The sequence below is a fragment of the Lampetra planeri genome, chromosome 2, assembly GCF_965212315.1.
Source record: "Lampetra planeri chromosome 2, kcLamPlan1.2.h2, whole genome shotgun sequence".
NCBI lineage: Eukaryota > Metazoa > Chordata > Hyperoartia > Petromyzontiformes > Petromyzontidae > Lampetra > Lampetra planeri.
This window is the reverse complement of record NC_136108.1, coordinates 153,109-175,893: the sequence shown is the minus strand read 5'-3', so window position 1 is coordinate 175,893 and position 22,785 is coordinate 153,109. Positions and strand designations below refer to the sequence as shown.

The following is a 22,785-nucleotide window of genomic DNA, read 5'->3' as shown; positions in this document are numbered from 1 at the left end:
TCACTCGCTGTCCGTCCTCTCCCCCCCCGCCGCCGCCCCCCTGGCTCCCCCGGAGCCCGCCGAGTGGTTGTAGAGGCCCTGCGCCATGAGGTGCAGGGCGAGCGGGTTGCGCACTCCGCTCGCCTTCTTCAGCTTGGCGCGCTTGTTCTGGAACCAGATCTTGATCTGGGCCTCGTTCAATTGAAGTTCCTGGGCGAGGGCCTGGCGCCGCGCCTCGGTGAGATACCGCGATGCCTGGAACTCGGCCTTGAGACGCGACAGCTGCTCGGACGAAAAGGCGGTCCGAGGCCGCTTCTCCTCGCCGGCCGCGGCCCCGGCTGGCGGCACCGCGGCCGCCGCGGCCGCCGCGGCCGCCGCGGCCGCGCCGCCTCCCCCCGCGACTCCGGCCGCGACTCCGCCCGCCGACTTCTTGGGCTTGCGGTTGCGCGGGCCTGGAACGCGCGCACAACGCCACACTCAATGCCCTGGCCCTGAGCAGCCTGCACCTGCGGTTGGCAACACGTAGCTGCAGGTAGAACACGCAGGGCTTCATTCCGCAATCAATACCTCCGGCTACTCTGTTAAGGCTGGCCTGGAGTGGGCTTATCGGCGTACAAGGTCCGCCTATCCATAGGAATCTCCTATTATTCGTCCCGGCATTCCTACAATCAATTCTATGAAGACGAAATACGAGCCGCGAGAACAACACCAGGCGGGATGTCTGTGGAGTGGTCAACATCATCCCGCGGCAGCATTCTGGGCTCTTCCGGCTGAGATTCAGCAAAGGCTGCAACCAGTCCCAGGTGGAGTGCGAGGGTGGTCAGTGAGGCTTGGCAGGAGCACGGGGAGCAGTGACAGGAGCACGGGGAGCAGTAACAGGAGTACGGGGAGCAGTGACAGGAGCATGGGGAGCAGTGACAGGAGCACGGGGAGCAGTGAGAGGAGCACGGGGAGCAGTGACAGGAGCACGGGGAGCAGTGACAGGAGCACGGGGAGCAGTGACAGGAGCACGGGGAGCAGTGACAGGAGCACGGGGAGCAGTGACAGGAGCACGGGGAGCAGTGACAGGAGCACGGGGAGCAGTAACAGGAGCACGGGGAGCAGTAACAGGAGCACGGGGAGCAGTGAGAGGAGCATGGGGAGCAGTGACAGGAGCACGGGGAGCAGTGACAGGAGCACGGGGAGCAGTGACAGGAGCACGGGGAGCAGTGACAGGAGCACGGGGAGCAGTAACAGGAGCACGGGGAGCAGTGAGAGGAGCATGGGGAGCAGTGACAGGAGCACGGGGAGCAGTGACAGGAGCACGGGGAGCAGTGACAGGAGCACGGGGAGCAGTGACATGAGCACGGGGAGCAGTAACAGGAGCACGGGGAGCAGTAACAGGAGCACGGGGAGCAGAGAGAGGAGCATGGGGAGCAGTGACAGGAGCACGGGGAGCAGTGACAGGAGCACGGGGAGCAGTAACAGGAGCACGGGGAGCAGTGACATGAGCACGGGGAGCAGTGAGAGGAGCATGGGGAGCAGTGACAGGAGCATGGGGAGCAGTGACAGGAGCACGGGGAGCAGTGACATGAGCACGGGGAGCAGTGAGAGGAGCATGGGGAGCAGTGACAGGAGCACGGGGAGCAGTGACAGGAGCACGGGGAGCAGTGAGAGGAGCATGGGGAGCAGTGACAGGAGCACGGGGAGCAGTGACAGGAGCATGGGGAGCAGTGAGAGGAGCATGGGGAGCAGTGACAGGAGCATGGGGAGCAGTGACAGGAGCACGGGGAGCAGTGAGAGGAGCATGGGGAGCAGTGAGAGGAGCACAGGGAGCAGTGAGAGGAGCACGGGGAGCAGTGACAGGAGCACGGGGAGCAGTGACAGGAGCACGGGGAGCAGTGACAGGAGCACGGGGAGCAGTGACAGGAGCACGGGGAGCAGTGACAGGAGCACGGGGAGCAGTGACAGGAGCATGGGGAGCAGTGACAGGAGCACGGGGAGCAGTGACAGGAGCATGGGGAGCAGTGAGAGGAGCATGGGGAGCAGTGACAGGAGCATGGGGAGCAGTGAGAGGAGCACGGGGAGCAGTGAGAGGAGCACGGGGAGCAGTGACAGGAGCACGGGGAGCAGTGACAGGAGCACGGGGAGCAGTGAGAGGAGCACGGGGAGCAGTGAGAGGAGCACAGGGAGCAATGACAGGAGCACGGGGAGCAGTGACAGGAGCACAGGGAGCAATGACAGGAGCACGGGGAGCAGTGACAGGAGCACGGGGAGCAGTGAGAGGAGCACGGGGAGCAGTGAGAGGAGCACGGGGAGCAGTGACAGGAGCACGGGGAGCAGTGAGAGGAGCACGGGGAGCAGTGAGAGGAGCACGGGGAGCAGTGAGAGGAGCACGGGGAGCAGTGACAGGAGCACGGGGAGCAGTGACAGGAGCACGGGGAGCAGTGAGAGGAGCACAGGGAGCAATGACAGGAGCACGGGGAGCAGTGACAGGAGCACGGGGAGCAGTGAGAGGAGCACGGGGAGCAGTGACAGGAGCATGGGGAGCAATGACAGGAGCACGGGGAGCAGTGAGAGGAGCACGGGGAGCAGTGAGAGGAGCACGGGGAGCAGTGACAGGAGCACGGGGAGCAGTGAGAGGAGCACGGGGAGCAGTGACAGGAGCATGGGGAAGTAGGAGAGACATTATCTGTCGAAGCAAAGCGATGAATTGTCAGGATTCGAGATCGCGATTTGATTTCAGGACAAACACATTTATTGATCTCGTACTGCCCTCTGATTCGCATGATTCTTCATTTCCCTGTGTTCGTGTTCCAGGTCCGGCCACTCCTCTAGCCCAGGTTTAACGCGAGCATCTCGTCTGCATGAATTGTAAATTAAATTAATTTCCACACTCTCGAGAATCGATGTTCATGAATCAATACATCGTTACGTGCCAAGGAGCCACCCTCTGTGTGACCTGGCAATTGAGGTCACGAGCTGAGAACCTGGGTCAATTCCAGCTTCAGCCCCCTGTGGTTAAACCGGGTTCTCAAGTGAAGAAGAAAGTCTCATCCCAGACACCAATGACTGGACACGAACAAAGTCTCGTAATCACTGGTCCCTCAATTTGGCTCATTGCATTTCTAAGATTACCACGATTCAGATTAATTGCTCCTGAACAAACACAACCACTATTGGCACCGCACTTAACACCCGTGGCGCGTGTGTGGATACATCGGTTTGTTTGTTTTCCAGTGACTTCAGACTTAACTCGGTGATGTCATCTTCCTAGGACGATCTCTGTACAGGGAGGTGAACTGCTGGCTGTAATCCGTCAGCATGGTTCACGCCACGAGTGAGAGCACTCGATAATATGTGGTCTACTCTTCCACGCTGAACAGACCTTAGGAAGCACCCACACTTTACCCCACGATACACGCCCGAGGTTGACTCAAACCTCCGATTCTCACGGTTGGCTATGTACAGTGCGATAGAAGGTGAACGTACATACACAAATAAGTTCTACATACATACAAAGAAGTTCTACATTCATACGAGCCTCTGGATTGCCAGTAGCCAGTGCTGCCCGTGACACTCCGTCTACACACGGGACGTTGTAGACGGTGAGGTTGGGCCTGCCGCTATTTCTCAGGTAGCTGGAACACCTCCTCAGTCGGCCAGGGCTTCTGGCGAGGTCTGGCTGGACTGGGCCACCAATGCTACCAGAGCAGTAGCGGCCATATCTCTCGTGCACGTGGGAGGGGGCGGGGAGAGTGGGCGGGGGAGTGGGCGGGGGTTCGGGGCGGGGTGCTCGCTTGCTACTTTCATCAGCTGGGACCAGGCTGGCGTGCGTTTGAATGGCGTGCATCTCGCGGGTGACAAATAACAACAAGGCGGTGTTCAGGGGGCAAACCAGGTCCACGATAGGCGCTGATATCAAGCACGTGGGCCATACTCGCTAGCCGGCAACTGGGCAGTGCAACAGATGTTCTTGTTTGGACCCAGCGTGCATCATCGATGTTGTGTGGATACAGTGGTAACGGACCAACGTGCTGGTGATGATTACCAGGCCATGGGGTGCACAGTGATAGAGTGGCGTAGTACTGACCACACCACGCCCTCGTACGCCCCACCGGCCTTGCTATACATTTCCACATGATACGCTACTTCGTTGAGCTCTCATTTGGAGCCAGGTCGCTTCTGAAAAATAGCGATACCTGGTACGATAAAAAAAACGTATTTTAGTTTAATAGGCGCTCGCAAACAGAACTTTCCCCACGTCTGTCAAATACTATTCGGGGGATATTTGGTCAGAGTCGATACATTCTGCGTGACTGCTTGTGTGCGTGTTTTGTCCTGAATACTCGCCCGCCAAGGGCACATTCCTGGCAGTCTACGGAGACTGTCTTGGCTGGATGGCATTGCACCGACGGGCTTTGGTGAATGAATGAAGATTGCACGTGCGTTGAGACGTACACAGGCAAGCACACGTGAGCGTGTAGATGCGCAGCACTTTGCGAGATACGGGTGAAATGTGCTTTGAACGTATACATTATTATTATTATCATCATCTATTCCATGCTACACGATGTGGATTTGCCAGCATCTACATGCAACTCCAATTCAAGAGGCTGTACAGAAAGAATCGGCAGGGCTTATTTTGTAAGGAGATAGCCGAGCAGAGGCAGAGAGGAAGGTCGTGGTGCTAGGGCAGGGAGCCAACATCAAGCAATGTGGCACTGTGCGCGTCTGTGCATGGAAGGGTGCGAGAGGGGGTGGAGGGGGTGGAGGGGGGGGTGCGAGAGGGGGTGGAGGGGGGGGGGTGCGAGAGGGGGTGGAGGGGGTGGAGGGGGGGGGTGCGAGAGGGGGTGGAGGGGGCGAGAGGAGGGTGGACGGACAAGTGGGGGGGGCCATGATGAGTTTGTTGTCTAAACTCGAGGCCTCATTTCTCAGTCGATATTTCCCGGAGCGCTTCTAGGGCTGGCATTGAGTTGGGATTATCCGCGTAACGCACTAACACGAGGGTGCAATGTCTGCATATGCATGATAATCCCATATTATTGTACCATATTTCCTATAATCATATGCCCTGGTTTAGGGCCAACTAAGGGGAGATGGTTGTGGGGTGCAAATGAATTCCGATTGAGTTGTGCGAGCAGCAGACTGACGACTGGGTAATAAGAGACTGATTTAAAAATACATTATTATAGCTTCTAAAGTTAGTGGGGGGGGGGGGGGCTCCCGCGGGGGGCAGCGTCTGGGTTTGATAAAATGAACGGTGGCCAGGGGTGGGGGGCACGTGCTCCAGCAGCCGCCCCCCGCTGGGCTCGGGGTTCAGAGAGCGGCAGAGAGTGAGGGGGAGGCCGAGAGAGCGGGACTCAGAGGGGGATAGCGGGTGAGAGAGCTGTGGGAGAGTAGTGGGAGAGTTGGGTACATTGAAAGGAGGGCTGGAGGGAGTGCGAGCTTTACGTTGAGTGGGGGACCTCGAGAGAGAGTGGGACGGCTACAATGTGGTCGACGAGACAGAGCGCTGGAGGGAGTGAGCGAGAGATGGGGAGAGAGAGGGTGAGAGCAGCGAGTGCTTTGGACAGAGGGAGGAGCGGGGACGAGGGGACTGGGAGCGCGTCTCTGCGCGCCGCCGCTAACGCAGAGTGACGTTTTGATCGCTGCGAACAAAGATCCGCGCAGAGCCGCACGGCGCATGCGCGGGGGTGGGGGTGGGGCGCAGGATTGGGCTGCCGCGCTTCGGGCGATGGGATCAGTGGGCTGAGTCCTGTCGGGCGATGGGGTTGGCGGTAGGGTTAGGATTATATTAAGGGTAGGGATACATGGCTATGGATATAGCGTTATGGATACCCTCTAATCCTATAGACCCCCCTCACAACATCTCAACGTTTATTATGATTTATTTAACATTCTAAAATGCCAGCCAGTCATAACCCACGTCTGTATATGTACTCTAGAAGGCTTATAAATATTTAATTAGCGCAAACACATAGCCGAGTCAAATAATAGTTCATAGAATAATTAGAACAATACAAAAATTTACGATTTCGACTGCAGGTAGGTGACCTCGGGAAGACCAAGTACCGGTCCAGATAATCGTCTCTGGTGTTGACCGTGGGCGGGAATCGAACCCGGATGGCCGGGTTCATAGCGCGGTGCGCTAACCGCTGTGCCACCGCTCCCCACTCAATACACACACATGGGCAGTGCAGTAATCAGCAAATAACGGCGCCTGTCGTCAACACGCGGGGAGTTTACGACACCTCGGCAGGGGCACTCCGCGTGACGAGGCCACGGAGTGTCCCGCGCTCCAAGCGACGCGCGCGCCTCTGCAGCAGCAGCACCGGGGAACTGCTCTCGTGCCGCAGTGCACGAACCACGACACTGCCGCCGCTCCCCCCCCCCCCCCCCCCCCCCCATTATATACAATACCCCCGTGTAGCCTTACACACTGCTGGGGCAAGTGTTGCTAGCGAGCAACTCGTCAGGTCGGGATTGGCCACGCGACAGAGGTTATCGTGACCGGCACCGCCCCGCATGCACGGCAGTCTTTGCACTCTAACACGGTAACACGCACGGTGCTTTAACGCAATACGCTACACGCGCGCGCACGTTCGAGTTGATATAAAACAAAAACGTGGAGCCCTTTGTCAATCCACCGCTGGTTGAAGGGGGCGAGTGATATCTCAACCTATATTGGGCCTCCCCTAGGTCAACTCAGCCTTAAATAGGTCCCCGGCGCTGTGTCAACATCCGCGCTGGGGAGACAAAGGCAGCCGGGCGTGCAGTGCCTCTTGTTGGCAGCAGCACCCTCGCGCGCCGTGCCGGCCTTCACTGGAGCTCGCTAGCAGCACTCTGCCTCACAAGACGACTGTCCACAAAAATGCATGCGGCTAATTTGATGTTTTCTAAATAAAGATATATTACATACAACAAACATTCATTACAAACATCACCAGCAGCAGCCATGCGCAATCCACTGCTGGATGAAGGCCTCCCCAAGCCATCGCCATGCGTCGCGAACCTACGACACAATAATAATAATAATCCATCCGGTAACTGCACGCGCATTGACTTCAACGCGAAGCCCAACTCTTTACAGATACCGATTAAACGATTTGCCGAAAAGGACGAGCGAACTGCTTTTTTGTGTTTAGTTTGTTGTCCTTCCCCCGCACCTCCGATTATCAGGGTTCGCTACGTTCAGTGCGAAAGAGGTTCAACAAACACACGATCCATTCACAGCGCACAGGCAGAGTCGCTCACGAGGAGCGCGTCCCTGACCCCTCCGCCGTTCTGATTCGTGTCGGGATGCGCCGGCGTCGCGTGAGCCCCACGGCAGCGCGAGACCGCGGGGACGCGAGGGGAGGGGGGAGGGAGGGAGGGAGGGGAGGGAGGAGGGGAGGGAGAGGGGAGGGAGGGAGGGAGGCGGCCCCCCGCGCGTCTCACGCGATGGCTGCGTCCCACGGAGCCCTCGCGACAAAATATCCCCTCGACACGCGCCCCATCTCGTCGCATCTCGGACGACGCCAAGCAGGCGTCAGCCTGGTTGCGTGGCACTTATAAGGGAGACTCACGCTCACACGGGAATCGTCCACAACTGAAATACTGCTCGAATGAGCGTTGAGATGTGTGTCCTTATCTCCTGCTTACAGCCGTGCAAAGCCAGTTTTTGAAATTCCACATTACTTTGACGGGAGCAAGTCTATCAAGAGGACGACCACTGTTGATCTTCCACACAAAGTAGTACCAATTGTATCGATCCCGGAGGGAGGGATGATGTGCTGAGTCAATCCCCCCCAACCAGGAGTTGAACTCGTAGTCGTCTCAATTTCTAACCGCTCGCTCTACCGCGGAACCACGTGGCCGGTTGCGTGCCAATTTCCGTGGACTCTTAAATCTATCTGTGCGGGTATTTTGAGTGTTACTATCTCGTATTTGGGTGGAGGCTGTCTCTGGGCACTGGGTTGTACATCACGCGAGTTAAACTCTTCTTCATGGAAATGACCAAACGTCTCAATGCAGCAGGACCCTGTTGGGAAGTCTTGAGACTCGATTATCATCGTCTTGTACCCAAGCGCCCGGACTGTGTGTCTCGACATGTCAGATACAGCGTTGAAGCTTCGAGATTTAAAAAATAATGTTAAAATGGAGCTAAATCGCGTCACTATAACATCAGTGTCACTGCTACGTCACCAGTACATTGTCATCGTCATGAGCAGCAGTCATTGTCTATCCACTGCTGAATGAAGGCCTCCGCACGCCGCCGCCGCCATTCCTCGCTGCTCAGTGCTGCTACCGGTCCGTTTCACTCCCGCAGATTCCCGTTCACGATGTCGTCCGTGACGTCATCCGGGCGACTCGCGGAGTGCCTGGGGCCGTCCCCGGCTTCGTGTGCGCCCGGGCAGCCTCGGCGCGGAGGCTCGAGACGAGAGCTGCTTCTCGTGTGAGCCGCGTCGCATGCAACTGTGTGTAGTTTATATCCACTTTGTGACACGTATTTGTCATCGTGCATCTATAGATGTATTGAAATAGGGTCATTCGTTTGGCCATCATTCCGCTTATGGTTCGTGCCAGTCAGTGTGTATGTGTTGTGCGTGTGCCGTGTCGGTCTCCGTAGGTGCTCGCTAATAGCACTTGCCCCAACAGTCTGTTAAGGCGAAAGGGGGGATCTTTGTCTGCGTGTTTTTGGAGGGCGGAAGCTGCCCTGGAGGACAAACACAACGTTTAACGGCGAGAGCGAATCGCTCGGCCACCACCGCCTCACTGCCATCTGCGAGTGCCAAAGCGGCCCACATTGAGCGGACAGCAAAGGAAGCGCAACGGTGCGCGTCGGGACAGGGTGACGAAAAGCGAGCGGGGATCGCGCGCCACTCCTCGTCCCCCCACTGCTGAGAAGGGCTCCAGACGCCTCCGATATCAGCGCCAAACAGAACAGTCCACATGTAGCACCGCACTCCTGCGGTACTTTAGAGACTGCATATATTCACATCGTTTGGTAGATTATTTTATTTTTTAAATAACCCTCATAACAATATAGTAGACGTGCTGCCTCAATCATTCCTTACCTGGTTATAAAAATGTATGTATCTGTAATACTAACACCCTGAGACCCGATGATATTCATGATGATGCATGGGGTAGTTGAGCTCTATTAATCACGCGCTTTGTATATTGTCCCTGAGAGCAGTGAATCATAGTTAATGAGAAGTGGACGTCGGCATGAGATTATGTTCCGTGGCAGAACTCACAAAATAAACGTCGAGACATCAGGTTTTTGTCAAATTAACATAAATGGCTTAAACTGTCAAACTTACTTATACGGTAACAATAACAACGAGTTATTTACCCAGGAAAGTCACACTGATTCCAAATACTAATTTTCAGGGGGGTGCTGTTCACATTGGGATGTTTGACCAACACCAATGGCATCGTGAGCGCGCGGGGCGAGCTCTGGGAGGAGGAGAAGGGAGCCGGAGAGCCCTGAGGACAGGCGAGAGCACACACGCTGCACATCGAGCAAGGCATTGGACCCAGGAATGTGTGTTTGTAAAATTCTCTATGTTTGTGTAGTTATATCAATGTGCGTTTACGTGTACAGTGTATGCATGTGTAGTAGTGATATATCCCTTTGTGTGTGGTTGCGTAAATGATGTATGGTTCGGGTACTACGCCACGAACCCGGTGACGAACATCTGAACCGGTCCTGGGCTTTTCTTCGGTCGACTCAGCCTCAGTGACCACCTGGCGAGGTGGGTGGACATTGCCATGAGGTAGACAAAGTCAGCCGGGCAGGGTTCTGGCCACCTACCCCCTCGTGTGCCATGCCGGCCTTCATAGGTGTTCGCTAACAGCACTTGCCCCAAGTCTGTTCAGTCGTTATGGGGGATCTTTGCCTTTGTGTGTGTATGCGTGTGTGTGTTTGTCTTCGTGTATGTATGGGTACCGCAGCATGCAGTGGTTGAGTAACTGATGTAAATCCTAAGGATGTTCTCGAATGACTCGACAGCTGATGTGTGGAGCACAGTCGTCCAGTAGAGGCTCACAACGATAGTGGAACAACTCGATAACGAACATTTACCAATGTCCCCCAAAGTCCACAGCGCGGTGGCTGATTTGTGTGTACACGCGATGTGCACACTCATGGTGCACACTCACAGTGCACACTCGCGGCGCACACTCGCGGCGCACACTCACGGTGCACACTCACGGTGCACACTCACGGTGCACACTCACAATGCACACTCACGGCGCACACTCACGGTGCACACTCGCGGCGCACACTCGCGGCGCACACTCACGGCGCACACTCACGGTGCACACTCACGGTGCACACTCACAATGCACACTCACGGCGCACACTCACGGTGCACACTCACAATGCACACTCACGGCGCACACTCACGGTGCACACTCGCGGCGCACACTCGCGGCGCACACTCACGGCGCACACTCACGGTGCACACTCACGGTGCACACTCACAATGCACACTCACGGCGCACACTCACGGCGCACACTCACGGCGCATACTCACAATGCACACTCACAATGCACACTCACAATGCACACTCACGGGGCACACTCACGGCGCACACTCACGGCGCACACTCACGGCGCACACTCACGGCGCACACTCACGGTGCACACTCACGGTGCACACTCACTGTGCACGCCTGGCCTAGAGTTCTACAGCGCTGCTGCTGCTCCGAGTCTCTGGCTGCTCACAACACACGACGCTGTCGTCGGTGAACCGAGCAAATCGCCTCCCGTGGAGTGTGACACCGCACCCACCGGTTAGTCATACGTCTGCGCTCATGTGTGTGTGTGTACACGTGTGTGTGTGTACACGTTTGTGTGTGTACGCGTGTATGTGTGTACACGTGTACACGTGTGTGTGTGTGTGTACACGTGTGTACACGTGTGTGTGTACACGTGTGTGTACACGTGTGTGTGTACACGTGTGTGTGTGTGTGTACACGTGTGTGTGTACACGTGTGTGTGTGTACACGTTTGTGTGTGTACGCGTGTATGTGTGTACACGTGTACACGTGTGTGTGTGTGTACACGTGTGTGTACACGTGTGTGTGTGTACATGGCTAGTATATGAGTGAATATGCATGCGTGTATATATATGAGCGTGCGTGTGTGTGCCTGTATGTATCTATGTACACATAGACGGAATGGTAATGGGAAGCAGTAGCTCTCGTGGGTATCGCACTGGGCAAGGCACACTGCATGTGCACGTGTGTGTGTGTTTGTGTATGTATCTATATGGGAAGCAGTAGCTCTTGTGGGTATCGCACTGGGCAAGGCACACTGCATGTGCACGGTATATACAGACGGATGCCAAGAACTCCCTGTGCCGCTCCACAAGACTGTTTGGGCGAACACCCCGCCTGGCAGCCTTTGTCTCCCCACTGCTGATGTTACACACTGAAGCAAGTACTCATCTAAGGCTGAGTCGACCTAGGGGAGGCCAAGTACCGTGTCAGATATTCGTCACCGATGTTAGCTGTGGTCTGGAATCGAGTTCGGATTGCCGGGTTTTCTGTAATAATAAGAATTATTATTTAAGCAAGTAAATAATCATAATGATTATTATTTAAGCAGTAAATTGTAATTTAAGCAAGTAAATAATTATTATTATTTAGGCAGTAAATAATCATTATTGTTATTATTATTTAAGCAGTAAATAAACCAGAGAACCCAAATAAAACCCCGCGCTCATACGGGGAGATGAGACTCCTTGCACAGACATTGCTCCTCGAATGTGAATCTCGTGGGAAGTTACGTGGACACGATAGTCGTGCCTGCGAGTTATATATGTGTGTGTGTATATGTGTGTGTGTGTATATGTGTTTGTGTATATATGTGTGTGTGTATATATGTGTGTGTATATATGTGTGTGTATATATGTGTGTGTGTATATATGTGTATGTGTGTGTATATGTGTGTGTGTGTTGGCTGGGTCATGTAGCCCGCATGCCCAGCCACCGCATGCCTAAACAGCTTTTGTTCGGCCGGATCGAGGGGGCTAAACGGGCGCGGCACGGGCTAGAGAAGAGATGGAGTGATGTGGCACAGGAGGACGTGGAGCTGAGTGGACTTGCCGATGACTGGTACCAGCGGTGTCAAGATCGGCCTCAGTGGAGGAGGCTCGTGAAGGACGCTACTGGGCAGTTGGAGGCAGTCGCCCTCCAACAACAACGGAGGGCGGAGGAGCGACGCTCACAACAACGAGCGGAGCGCCGGGTGGCTAAAGCACAGCAAGTTGGCACAGTAGGGGGCACAGGTGGTGCATCAGCCAGTCATCTCGGTCATCTCGGTCAGTCGACCCGTGGCACCTGGGTCTGCCCCGTGACCTCCTGCCAGCGGGCGTTCGACACTTCACGTGGCCTCAGGGTGCACATGGCCTGGCACAAGCGTCGTGGTGACGTCACCGCCACTTAGTGGCGAATGACGGTTGTTGTTGTTGTTGTGTGTATATGTGTGTGTTTATGTGTGTGTGTGTATATGTGTGTGTGTATATGTGTGTGTGTATATATGTGTGTGTGTATATGTGTGTGTGTATATATGTGTGTGTGTATATGTGTGTGTGCATATGTGTGTGTGTATATGTGTGTGTGTGTATATATGTGTGTGTGTGTATATGTGTGCGTGTATATATGTGTGTGTGTATATGTGTGTGTGTATATATGTGTGTGTATATGTGTGTGTGTATATATGTGTGTGTGTATATGTGTGTGTGTGTATATGTGTGTGTGTATATGTGTGTGTGTATATGTGTGTGTGTATATGTGTGTGTGTGGCCATGGCGGTAGGCACGCGCACGTCGTGAGGGACAAGGGGCGCGTGAGGGTGCCGCGTGAGGGTGCCGCGTGAGGGTGCCGCGTGAGGGTTCCGCGTGTGGGTGCCGCGTGAGGGTGCCGCGTGAGGGTGCCGCGTGAGGGTGCCGCGTGTGGGTGCCGCGTGAGGGTGCCGCGTGTGGGTGCCGCGTGAGGGTGCCGCGTGAGGGTGCCGCGTGAGGGTGCCGCGTGTGGGTGCCGCGTGTGGGTGCCGCGTGTGGGTGCCGCGTGAGGGTGCCGCGTGAGGGTGCCGCGTGAGGGTGCCGCGTGAGGGTGCCGCGTGAGGGTGCCGCGTGAGGGTGCCGCGTGAGGGTGCCGCGTGAGGGTGCCGCGTGTGGGTGCCGTGCAACGCGCAGACGTCGGCACAGGGGCCGCGGGGGGCGTCCGTGGACGCTTCGGCCGCGCCCTGTCCCAAGCCTCCCTCCCATGCGCGTTCGTGTTCTACCGAGTGTTCCTCGCATGACGTCCGACGTTTCGCTCCACGTGCCGAGAGCTTCAGCTGGTGAAGAAGCTCCCGCAACGTGGAGCGAACGTCAAAGAGAAGACAGACAGAGTCCACGGGGCACGCAGCAGCAGTCACACCACGGCGGTGCGACTCCAGCTCATTTGTATAACAAAATAATAATAATAGTAGACGATGTTATGTATCCGTGTGTTTAACAATAAACGGATTTAATAATAATGCAATAGTTAAATGGCGTGAAAGTTATACCGACTGTGTGTCAGTGTCTGTGTGTCAGTGTCTGTGTCAGTGTGTCTATCAGTGTGAGTGTGTCAGTGTCTGTGTGTCTGTGTGTGTCAGTGTGTCTATCAGTGTGAGTGTGTCAGTGTCTGTGTGTGTGTGTCTATCAGTGTGTGTGTGTCAGTGTGTCTATGAGTGTGTGTGTGTCAGTGTCCGTCTGTCTATCATGCCTAAACAGCTTTTGTTCGGCCGGATCGAGGGGGCTAAACGGGCGCGGCACGGGCTAGAGAAGAGATGGAGTGATGTGGTACAGGAGGACGTGGAGCTGAGTGGACTTGCCGATGACTGGTACCAGCGGTGTCAAGATCGGCCTCAGTGGAGAAGGCTCGTGAAGGACGCTACTGGGCAGTTGGAGGCAGTCGCCCTCCAACAACAACGGAGGGCGGAGGAGCGACGCTCACAACAACGAGCGGAGCGCCGGGTGGCTAAAGCGCAGCAAGTTGGTACAGTAGGGGGCACAGGTGGTGCATCAGCCAGTCATCTCGGTCATCTCGGTCAGTCGACCCGTGGCACCTGGGTCTGCCCCGTGACCTCCTGCCAGCGGGCGTTCGATACTTCACGTGGCCTCAAGGTGCACATGGCCTGGCACAAGCGTCGTGGTGACGTCACCGCCACTAAGTGGCGAATGGCGGTTGTTGTTGTCTGTCTATCAGTGTCTGTCTATTATAATGTTAACCTGTTCTATTATAATGTTAACGTGCTCTATTATATTTTGTTAACGTGTTCTATTGTATTGTGCCTGTCTCTCTGGGTGTCTGCCTGTCTATATTCCTGTCCCGTTGCACGTCTGTCTCTGCTCTCGACTAATGAGTTCAGTGTTGTTATCGTCTCTTCGAGTAGCGTGTCTCGGCAGACACAGCCGAGAGCAGCGTGCATGGCTCGTGATGAAAAGAAGCTGAGTTCGGTCTCCGCTCCGGGCGCAGCCAAACGGATCCGCGCTCCGAACGCAGCGACGCGCGCTCGCGAGCCCACGCGGCTGTGCGCTGCGTCTTAAATCGTTCCTTGCCGTCAAGTTTGTACGAATCGCTCAGGAAATGTGGCCGCGTGTTTGGCCGATTGGTCGGGATGAGGGTGAATCTTAACCCGAAGTCGTGGCACGTGTCAGTCAGTTAGGCGGACAGACGAACAGCCACGCACACGCACACCCGGACTGACACACAGTCGGATAGGCAGACTCACAGGCAGGCAAGACAGTCACACAGACAGACGGACCAACAGCAAGACACACAGTCAGTCGAACGGCTGGACAGACGGGCAAAGCGCGGGCGAGGCCATAGCCAATTACCCCCAGTGCCATGTAGGAACGTATTTGTCTGAACATCTAAATGCGTGTGTGTATATGTGTGAGTGCATTGTCTTCTCATCAGCATCGTAGTGCTACGTGGAAGCAACCCTGGCCTGTCGCTCCGTTCGAAGCTCCAGGTTTTCTCCACCACCGTGATGCCCTCCCTGCTCTATACTTGCAAAACCTGGACCCCTCTGAATGAGCATCTGCGCCGGTTTAGAACATTCAGGCTGGCCTGCATACGACCCATCCTGGGTTTCACCGGACTGGACTGTAGGAGGAGCTCACAGATCCTTCAATGAAAGATCTGGACACAGCCCCAGTCAGTGAGCTCCTCCGCCAGGCGAGGCTGCGTTGGCTGGGTCATGTCGGTGAGCCTTCGACAATTCACGTGGCCTTAAAGTGCACTTCACCTGGCTCAAGCGCCATGGCGATGTCACCGCCACTTAGTGGCGAACTGCGGCTGTTGTTCAGTTACAGCACTTGCCCCAACAGTCTGTTAAATTCGATGCGGTTGATGTTTGTATTTTTGTGTATGTGTGCACATGTGTTTGTATTTTTGTGTATGTGTGCACATGTGTATGTATTTGTATGTATGTGTATGTATGTGTATGTATGTGTATGTATTTGTATGGGGAGCGGCAGTGTAGCGGTTATCACGCTGCACTAGGAACCCTGTGAACCGAGTTCGATTCCGGAAACCACCAGCGACGATTATCTGAAGCGGTCCCAATATCATCTCAGCCTCACATGAGTACCTGATGGGTGTGTAAATATCGCCACTAGGAAGACAAAGGCGGTCGGGCGTGATGCTGGCCACCCACCCCCTCATGCGTCGTGTCGACCTTCATAGGCGCTCACTAATAGCACGTACGGTGCTAAAGAAGTTCAACATACATACTTGCCCCAACACGGAGTCAGGGTTAGGGGTGGTCGCCTATGGACCGCGTGGCTCTGTTGATCTTTGTGAAAAAAATGTAACGCCACGGTTTTGTTGACGACTTGTATGTTTTGTTCAACGATCACTGCTTCCAACAATTGCATAGCACCCACAAACCTGACCGCTGTCTGTGTCTGCTTGCCATGTACATAGAGATTGATGTACTGTGTGTGTATATGCAGTAACATATACTTGAAGTGTGTTGATGTGTGTAATCTAATATATTTGTACGCTGAAAGCGGAGACGTGTGTGCATGTGTGCTTATGTGTGGATGAGTGTGTCCGTGTGTGTGGCTGTATGCAATTATGTGTGTGCGTGTGTCTTGTAGATGTGCGTGAATGTGCACGTGGAGTTGCATTCGTGTGTACGTGTAACACATTTCATACAATAACAAATGTCTCAGGATGTTAGTGAAAGTGCTGCTCGTGAGCCCCTGTGAAGGTCGGCACGAGGCACGAGGGGTGGCGTGGCAATAACCACGCCCCAGCGCCTTTGTCTTTCCCCATTGCCGATGTGTGTAACTCGGGTCTCTGGCTTCGCAGGGCAGTACATGCGTCACTCCACTACCGCGCCCTACATGCCCACACACACATACACACACATACACATACACACACACATATACACACACACACGCACATACACACACACACACATAAACATACACACATACACACACACATACATACACACACACACATACACACACACGTACACACACATACACACACATACACCCACACATACACACATACATACACACACACATACACACACATATTCACACACACATATACATATACACACACACACATACACACATACACACACATACACATACACACATACACACACACACACATACACACACACACATGCCCACACACACACATAACCCATTACACACAAAGTGCTTGCCACAAATGAACCACAATACCTTGTTGATCTCGTCAAAGAACATAAACCATCACGCGAATTCCGGTAAAATCATCACAGCGGCTTTTGGCGAGTCATCGAACAAAGACGGCCACCGTATTGCGCGCTTTCAAATGCGCTTCTGCGGCTGTCTGGAATGCTCCTCTCTCCGATATTAGGAAGCCACTGGAGCTATGCACTTTTAAATCATCTAGATTAAAAACGCATGTCTTTAGAGCTGCTTTTTGTGTTTAGTTTGTTGTCCTTCCCCCGCACCTCCGATTAGCACGGTTGGCTACGTACGGTGCGAAAGAAGTTCAACATATATACATCAACACGGTATAGACACAAAACCAGACAGATGTGTGCCTATAGCCGTAACTAATTCGCACATACATGACTCGCCATTCCCTAGCTATATTATTTCTCTCGACGTGAGCTTATTCATCGAATAACATCGCACACTGATTCTCGATGTAGCATCCCACAAAATATTTAATAATCATAACATTCGCCTCCTTGTCATATACAGTTATGGTTCACGTGGAGGAACAGATGCGCGGAGGAAAATGTCTGATGTTTACTTTGTATAATATTCTCCAAAACGACGCGAATTATTATTCTGTGCTTGATGAATATAAAACGGATCTCGGATAGACGCATGTACCGATAGATAGACAGATAGACGGACGGATATTCATATATACGCAGATAAACAGGCAAGTAAATTAATATATCGATAGACAGATGCAAATATAATTAAGACGTGGATTTTAATACATTTTCCGGGAAAAAAACTGTCGTTAGTCTGTTGACAGAATCATATATGAAATGTGACACATTTTATAATTTAAATGTTTCATTTAATAAACGAATTAATAAATATGGAGGAATGATTGCGTCCTATTGCTCAGACCCTACAACCACCTCTACAATTTAACCCGTACACGCGAAATGCACAAATCCACACCGAGCATGCAAATCGAAATTCGTCTTTTTTCATATTCACGAGATGTATAAATAATTGAATGCATAGTTTTTAGTGTCCGATATATACCCCGTGTGCACGCGGGGGTGCGTGAACACGGGGTGCACGTGGATGCATATACGTTTCCACGTGTGTGTTTGTGTCTCCACGTATATGTGCCTTAATGCGTGTGTGTGTCTGAACCGGTCTTGGACCTGTCCTAGGTCCACTCAGCCTTAAATGAGTACCTGGTGCGGTGTGTAAACATCGTCACTGGGGATACAAAGGCGCCTGGGGATGGTACTGGCCACCCACCCCCTCGTGTGCCGTGCTGGCCTTCATAAGTAATCGCTAACAGCACTTGCCACAGCAATCTGTTAAGGCTATATGGGGGATCTTTGTCTTTTGTGTGTGTCTCCACGTGTGTGTCTCCTCGTGTATGTATCTTGACTTGTATGTGTGTCTCCACGTGTGTGTGTCTCCACTTGTATGTATGTCTCCACGTGTATGTGCCTCCACGTGTATATGTGTCTCCACGTGTATGTGTCTCCACGTGTATGTGTGTCTCCACGTGTATATGTGTCTTCACGTGTGTGTGTATCTTCACGTGTGTTTCTTCACGTGTGTTCACGTGTGTGTGTTCACGTGTATGTGTCTTGACTTGTGTGTGTGTATCTCCACATGTATGTGTATCCTCACATGTATGTGTGTCTCCACGTGTGCGTGTATGTGTCTTTACGTGTATGTATCTGTGTGTCATCGTGTGTGTCTGTTCATGCGTGTAACTCCGTGCTGGTGTGTTTGTGTGTCTTTCGGCTGTCGTGTGTGCGCGTGTTTGTGTATGGTGTGTGTTTAATTTGTATCACATGTACTGTATTATGTGCGTTGATAAATACAATTTCACGAAAGCTGAAATAAGCGTGGAGATTTGTGAATGACAGAGACTGGAATAGTAACGCGTGGAGCAGAGAACAGTTGAAGACCTCACAGTGACTCGTGGGGGACGCGTGGGCTCGGACACGACTCGTCACGGACAGAATGGACCATGATGGCCCCCGCAACTACGATTAGCACGGTTAGCTACGTACGGCGCGAAAGAAGTTCAACATACACGTACGTGCATGGCCGATGGGGCGAGAACGGTAACGGAATGGCTGCCAAAGGAGAGGAACACGCGTGAGAGGACGCTCGCCGCGGAGCGATGAGCTCAGCTCGTGTGCGGCTGATTCGTGCATCGTTACATCGGCAGAGGAGGCGTCGACGCAGCAGTGGATTGATCACGGCTAATGATGATGACGTTGTTCGTTGGTTACGCTTGCCTGTGCACGTACTATGATGGCAGCCACAAGCCGATTTGAACACGGACTACGATGGACGGATTTCCCTTGCCGTGACAATGGCAGTGACACGCGTGACGCCACGGGCGTGCAACACACACGACTGGCTTCACTGCACCTTGTTTGGTAAAGGCAAAGGTGCAGCCCTGCAATCGCTTGCTCACGCCACAGCTCGCTGTACATTCTTATTATGTGACATGGTACAAGCGACCCGCCACGATTCGTGTGTGAATATGACCATGCTAGAATAATAATACATATTTTCTGGTTGTAAATGTTTCCAGCGTAGTAGTAGTAATAATGTTTATAGCATGGAAGGGTTGGGGGTGAGGAGGGTAACGCCAACGAGGACAGGGGCGAACCTAACCCTGGACATCAAACGAGGGATTACTCGCCGCCGTGGGTTTGGGGTAACCCGGCAGCATTTCCTGAGCAAGCCTGGCTCTGCTGACGAGACCCAAAATGTGGAAACTGTTCCAGTGTTCGCTCGTTTAAACAAATTATGCTGGCTAACGTCAGGCCTCAAAGTCCTCCGGGCATAAACAACAAACGTTGTTTTATTATCGCGTAGATGGACAGAAGGCTGGTCGAATTATCGTGCTTAGATTCCTCCAATACCATGTATACAATGCGCATTTACATTGCATGAAAACTGCTCAGAAGGAGTGGGAATATCCATCCAGACAGAGAGATGGCCACAGGGGGGAAGCGACCTTTCTTACCGGAGGAAGGCCGGTCCGAATAGCGCGTGCAGTACACCCAGGCAGGCCACAGCATGGCCTTTGAGCCGGGCTCCGCCGAAGCGCGGCTCGCCGCCGGGTCGTGGGCCGGGGTGAGGGCTCCTCTGCCTCCCGCGGGGTCCTCCGTGCACGAGTCGCTGTCGCGAGTCCCGCAGGACTCGGCGCCGACTCTGCCGCTGACCGCCTCTCGACTCTCACGTCGGGTGAGTCCGCCGAGCTGACCCGGCACCCTCTCGCCGCTCCGCACCCTCGCTTCCTCCTCCTCCTCCTGCTGCTGCTCCTGCTGCTGCTGCTCGCGGCGAGCAGAGTTGGAGTCCTCCTTGCGGCGGCCGAACTCGGGCCTGAGGATGTTCTCGATGAAGAAGTTCGTGACCCTGCTGGGCGGGGAGGGCATGGCTGGCGAGGGCTGCTGCGGCTCCGCGTCGCCCCGCGGGGGGCTCCCCCCCGCTGCGCCGTTTGCCATGGGGGGGGCGGCGGAGAGCGCACCCTCCTCCACCGCGGGTTGGGGGTCTGCGTGTCTATCTGTGTGTCTGTTTGTGTGTCGGTCTATCTACGTGTGCGTGGCTGTCTGTATTTCGACGTGTGTCTGTATCTATATACCTATTCGATTATCCGAGCGCGTTTGTGGACGTGTGTGTGTCTGTCTGCCCGTCTGTACGTGTGAATCTTTGTGTATCTAGCCGTATGCCTGTGTACATGCGTCTCGATGTTTGTGTGTGTCCTTGTCTTTTTGCGTATATATCTGTGTGTATATATGTGCTTGGATGTGTGTCTCTATCTTTGTGTATCCGTCTGTGTAAGTATGCTGTTTGTGTGTGCCTCAAAATCTACATATACATCTCTGTGTACGTATGTGCATGTATGAATATGGGTTGGCCTGTGCACCTAGCCTGGCACAAGCGCCGTTGTGACGTCACCACCATTTAGCGGCGAATTTCGATGTCTGTTGTTAGTCTGTGTGTGTATTTCTGGGCGTGCATGCGCGTGTCGACGTTTGTGTCTGTACGCGTGCATCTGCGTGTATGTTTGAGTCTGTGAGCGTCTACCTGTGTGTGTCCGTGAGTGACTGACGGTCTAACACAGACAGAACACACGCGCACACAACCAGCGCTCGCACATGGACAGACAGACACGGACAGGACACGGCACAAGAGCGATCACACAGACAGACATGATCAAGAGGACTCGCACAGACAGACGGACATACACACGCAGTCATGCGCACAAGCACTTAGAGATAGCACACAGACACAGTTACACACAGACGCACAGAGTTATACTGACAGAGAAACACGGACACGTGTAGACACACACAGGCACACACATGTTCACACGGACACATGTAGACACACACAGACACACACATGTTCACGCGGACACATGTAGACACACACAGGCACACACATGTCCACGCGCAGTCTCGCGCTCCCTGCCCGTCTCCGGCACTCCGCACGCAGAGTCCCCTCCCGCCTCTCCCCGCCGCGGACGGGAGAGGGGAGCCCAGTGGGGGTCCTCGCGGCCGGGGAGTTCCCTGGTCCCCTCGTCCCCCCGTCCCCTCGCCCGGCTCAGCTCCGGCACCCCGAGTCCTCCCCGCGCGTCACCGCGAGCCCACGAGAAATGCAAATGAGGTCCCCTTGGTCTTCATGCGCCTGATCTTGTTCACTTCGCCACGGGGCCTCCTTGAGCTGACGCGTGCGTGTGCACACACGCGTGTACAGCAGCACATGCAAGCACACGCATGCGTGTGCACGCACACGCTCGCGTCTGCCGCTCGCTCGTCGAGCCGACAGGATTCGTGGTTGGCGGTGGTTGTGGCGAGCGGGTTTTTAAATCTTCACTTCGCCGGGGAGGGAGGGAGCTGCTGATTTCCACACGACCACCACAACCACGACTACCGCAACCAACTCCCACCACCCACAAACAACCACCGCCTCTTTCTCCTCCCACCTCCCTCCCTCCTCCCTCCCACCTCCATCCTCGGGACGTTCTCGAGCCCAAGCCGCCCCCCTCACGTTGGCCACGCGAGGAGATAAATAATTAAATGAAGCGCCACTTCCCCTCGCCTATTTCTGAGCGCTGACGGAGACACGTGGCCTCTGCGGGGGATAGGGCGCCGGGAGGGTGGGTGGCAATCATATATGGACACACACACGCGTGCACGTGTGCGTGTGTGTGTTGTGTACACGTGTGACTATATGTATGCGCACATGTACGCGTACGAGTAATTCAGATACTTGTGCGTCAAGAGTTACTCCACTGCTGGATGAGAGCCTCCCCACGCCGTCCAGGTCAAGGGGGTTATTTGGCCATACTGCCCCACTCTCGTCAGAGCGCGTTGGTGAACCCTGGTAGCATGGACCGCGGATGGGGGGGGGACAGTACAGTATAACTATTTATTTAACTGCACTGCCCTCTGCTGCCCAATACGTAACCCCCACAGGGCCCTGAGGCAGCCTTGGCCACCCATCACGGGAGTATCCAGGCCCAACCTGCTTCGCTTGTGCTTAGATCTCTCCAGATTGGGCGCGTCGGCAAAGCACATTAACTTCGTCGTAGGCACTAAAGAGTACACAACTACACATTATACACACCGTATTATATACACACACAGACACGTCTACATAGACACATACACATATCTTCTGTCACAAACTCCTGGGGAAAGTGCTGTTTGCGAACACACAAGAGGGTGGGTGGCCAACACCATGCCCGACCGCCTTTGTCTCCCCATACGCACATATATTTATAACGAATACGTACGCGATAATATGCAACTATGCAAACACACGCACTGTTATATATACACAAACATATCTGCACGTATGCACACATTGAATTATACAACAGCCGACATTCGCCACGAAGTGGCGGTGATGTCACCACGGCGCTTGCGCCAGGATAAGTGCACATACACACAGATGTGTACACTCATTGCACGCAAATAAACCAAAATACACGTACTAAAATGCACACGTGTATATAAAAGATTTGTTGAACGACAACCAGTAACCGTCTGTATTATCGATGTTTGTGTTTGTTCCAAAAGTCAGGAACCGATCACCA

At 54.1% G+C, this 22,785-nt stretch overlaps 1 protein-coding gene across 1 annotated transcript; it reads right to left on the bottom strand.

The window, feature by feature from the left end:
• On the bottom strand, positions 1 to 21,140 carry LOC144733349 (homeobox protein engrailed-2a-like). Its single transcript, XM_078615211.1, has 2 exons — positions 19,705 to 21,140; positions 1 to 431 (listed from the first exon to the last, which is right to left on the bottom strand). Exons 1-2 carry the CDS (start codon positions 20,183 to 20,185, stop codon positions 1 to 3), a joined length of 912 nt encoding a protein of 303 aa, XP_078471337.1. The 5' UTR covers positions 20,186 to 21,140.
• Between the last annotated feature and the right edge of the window lie 1,645 nt (positions 21,141 to 22,785).

Coding starts and splice junctions, on each gene's coding strand:
- LOC144733349 (XM_078615211.1), bottom strand. CDS start 20,185: ATGGCAAACGGCGCAGCGGGGGGGAGCCCCCCGCGGGGCGACGCGGAG. Junction 432..19,704: donor TTCGGACCGGCCTTCCTCCG/GTAAGAAAGGTC, acceptor CGCGCGTTCCAG/GCCCGCGCAACCGCAAGCCC.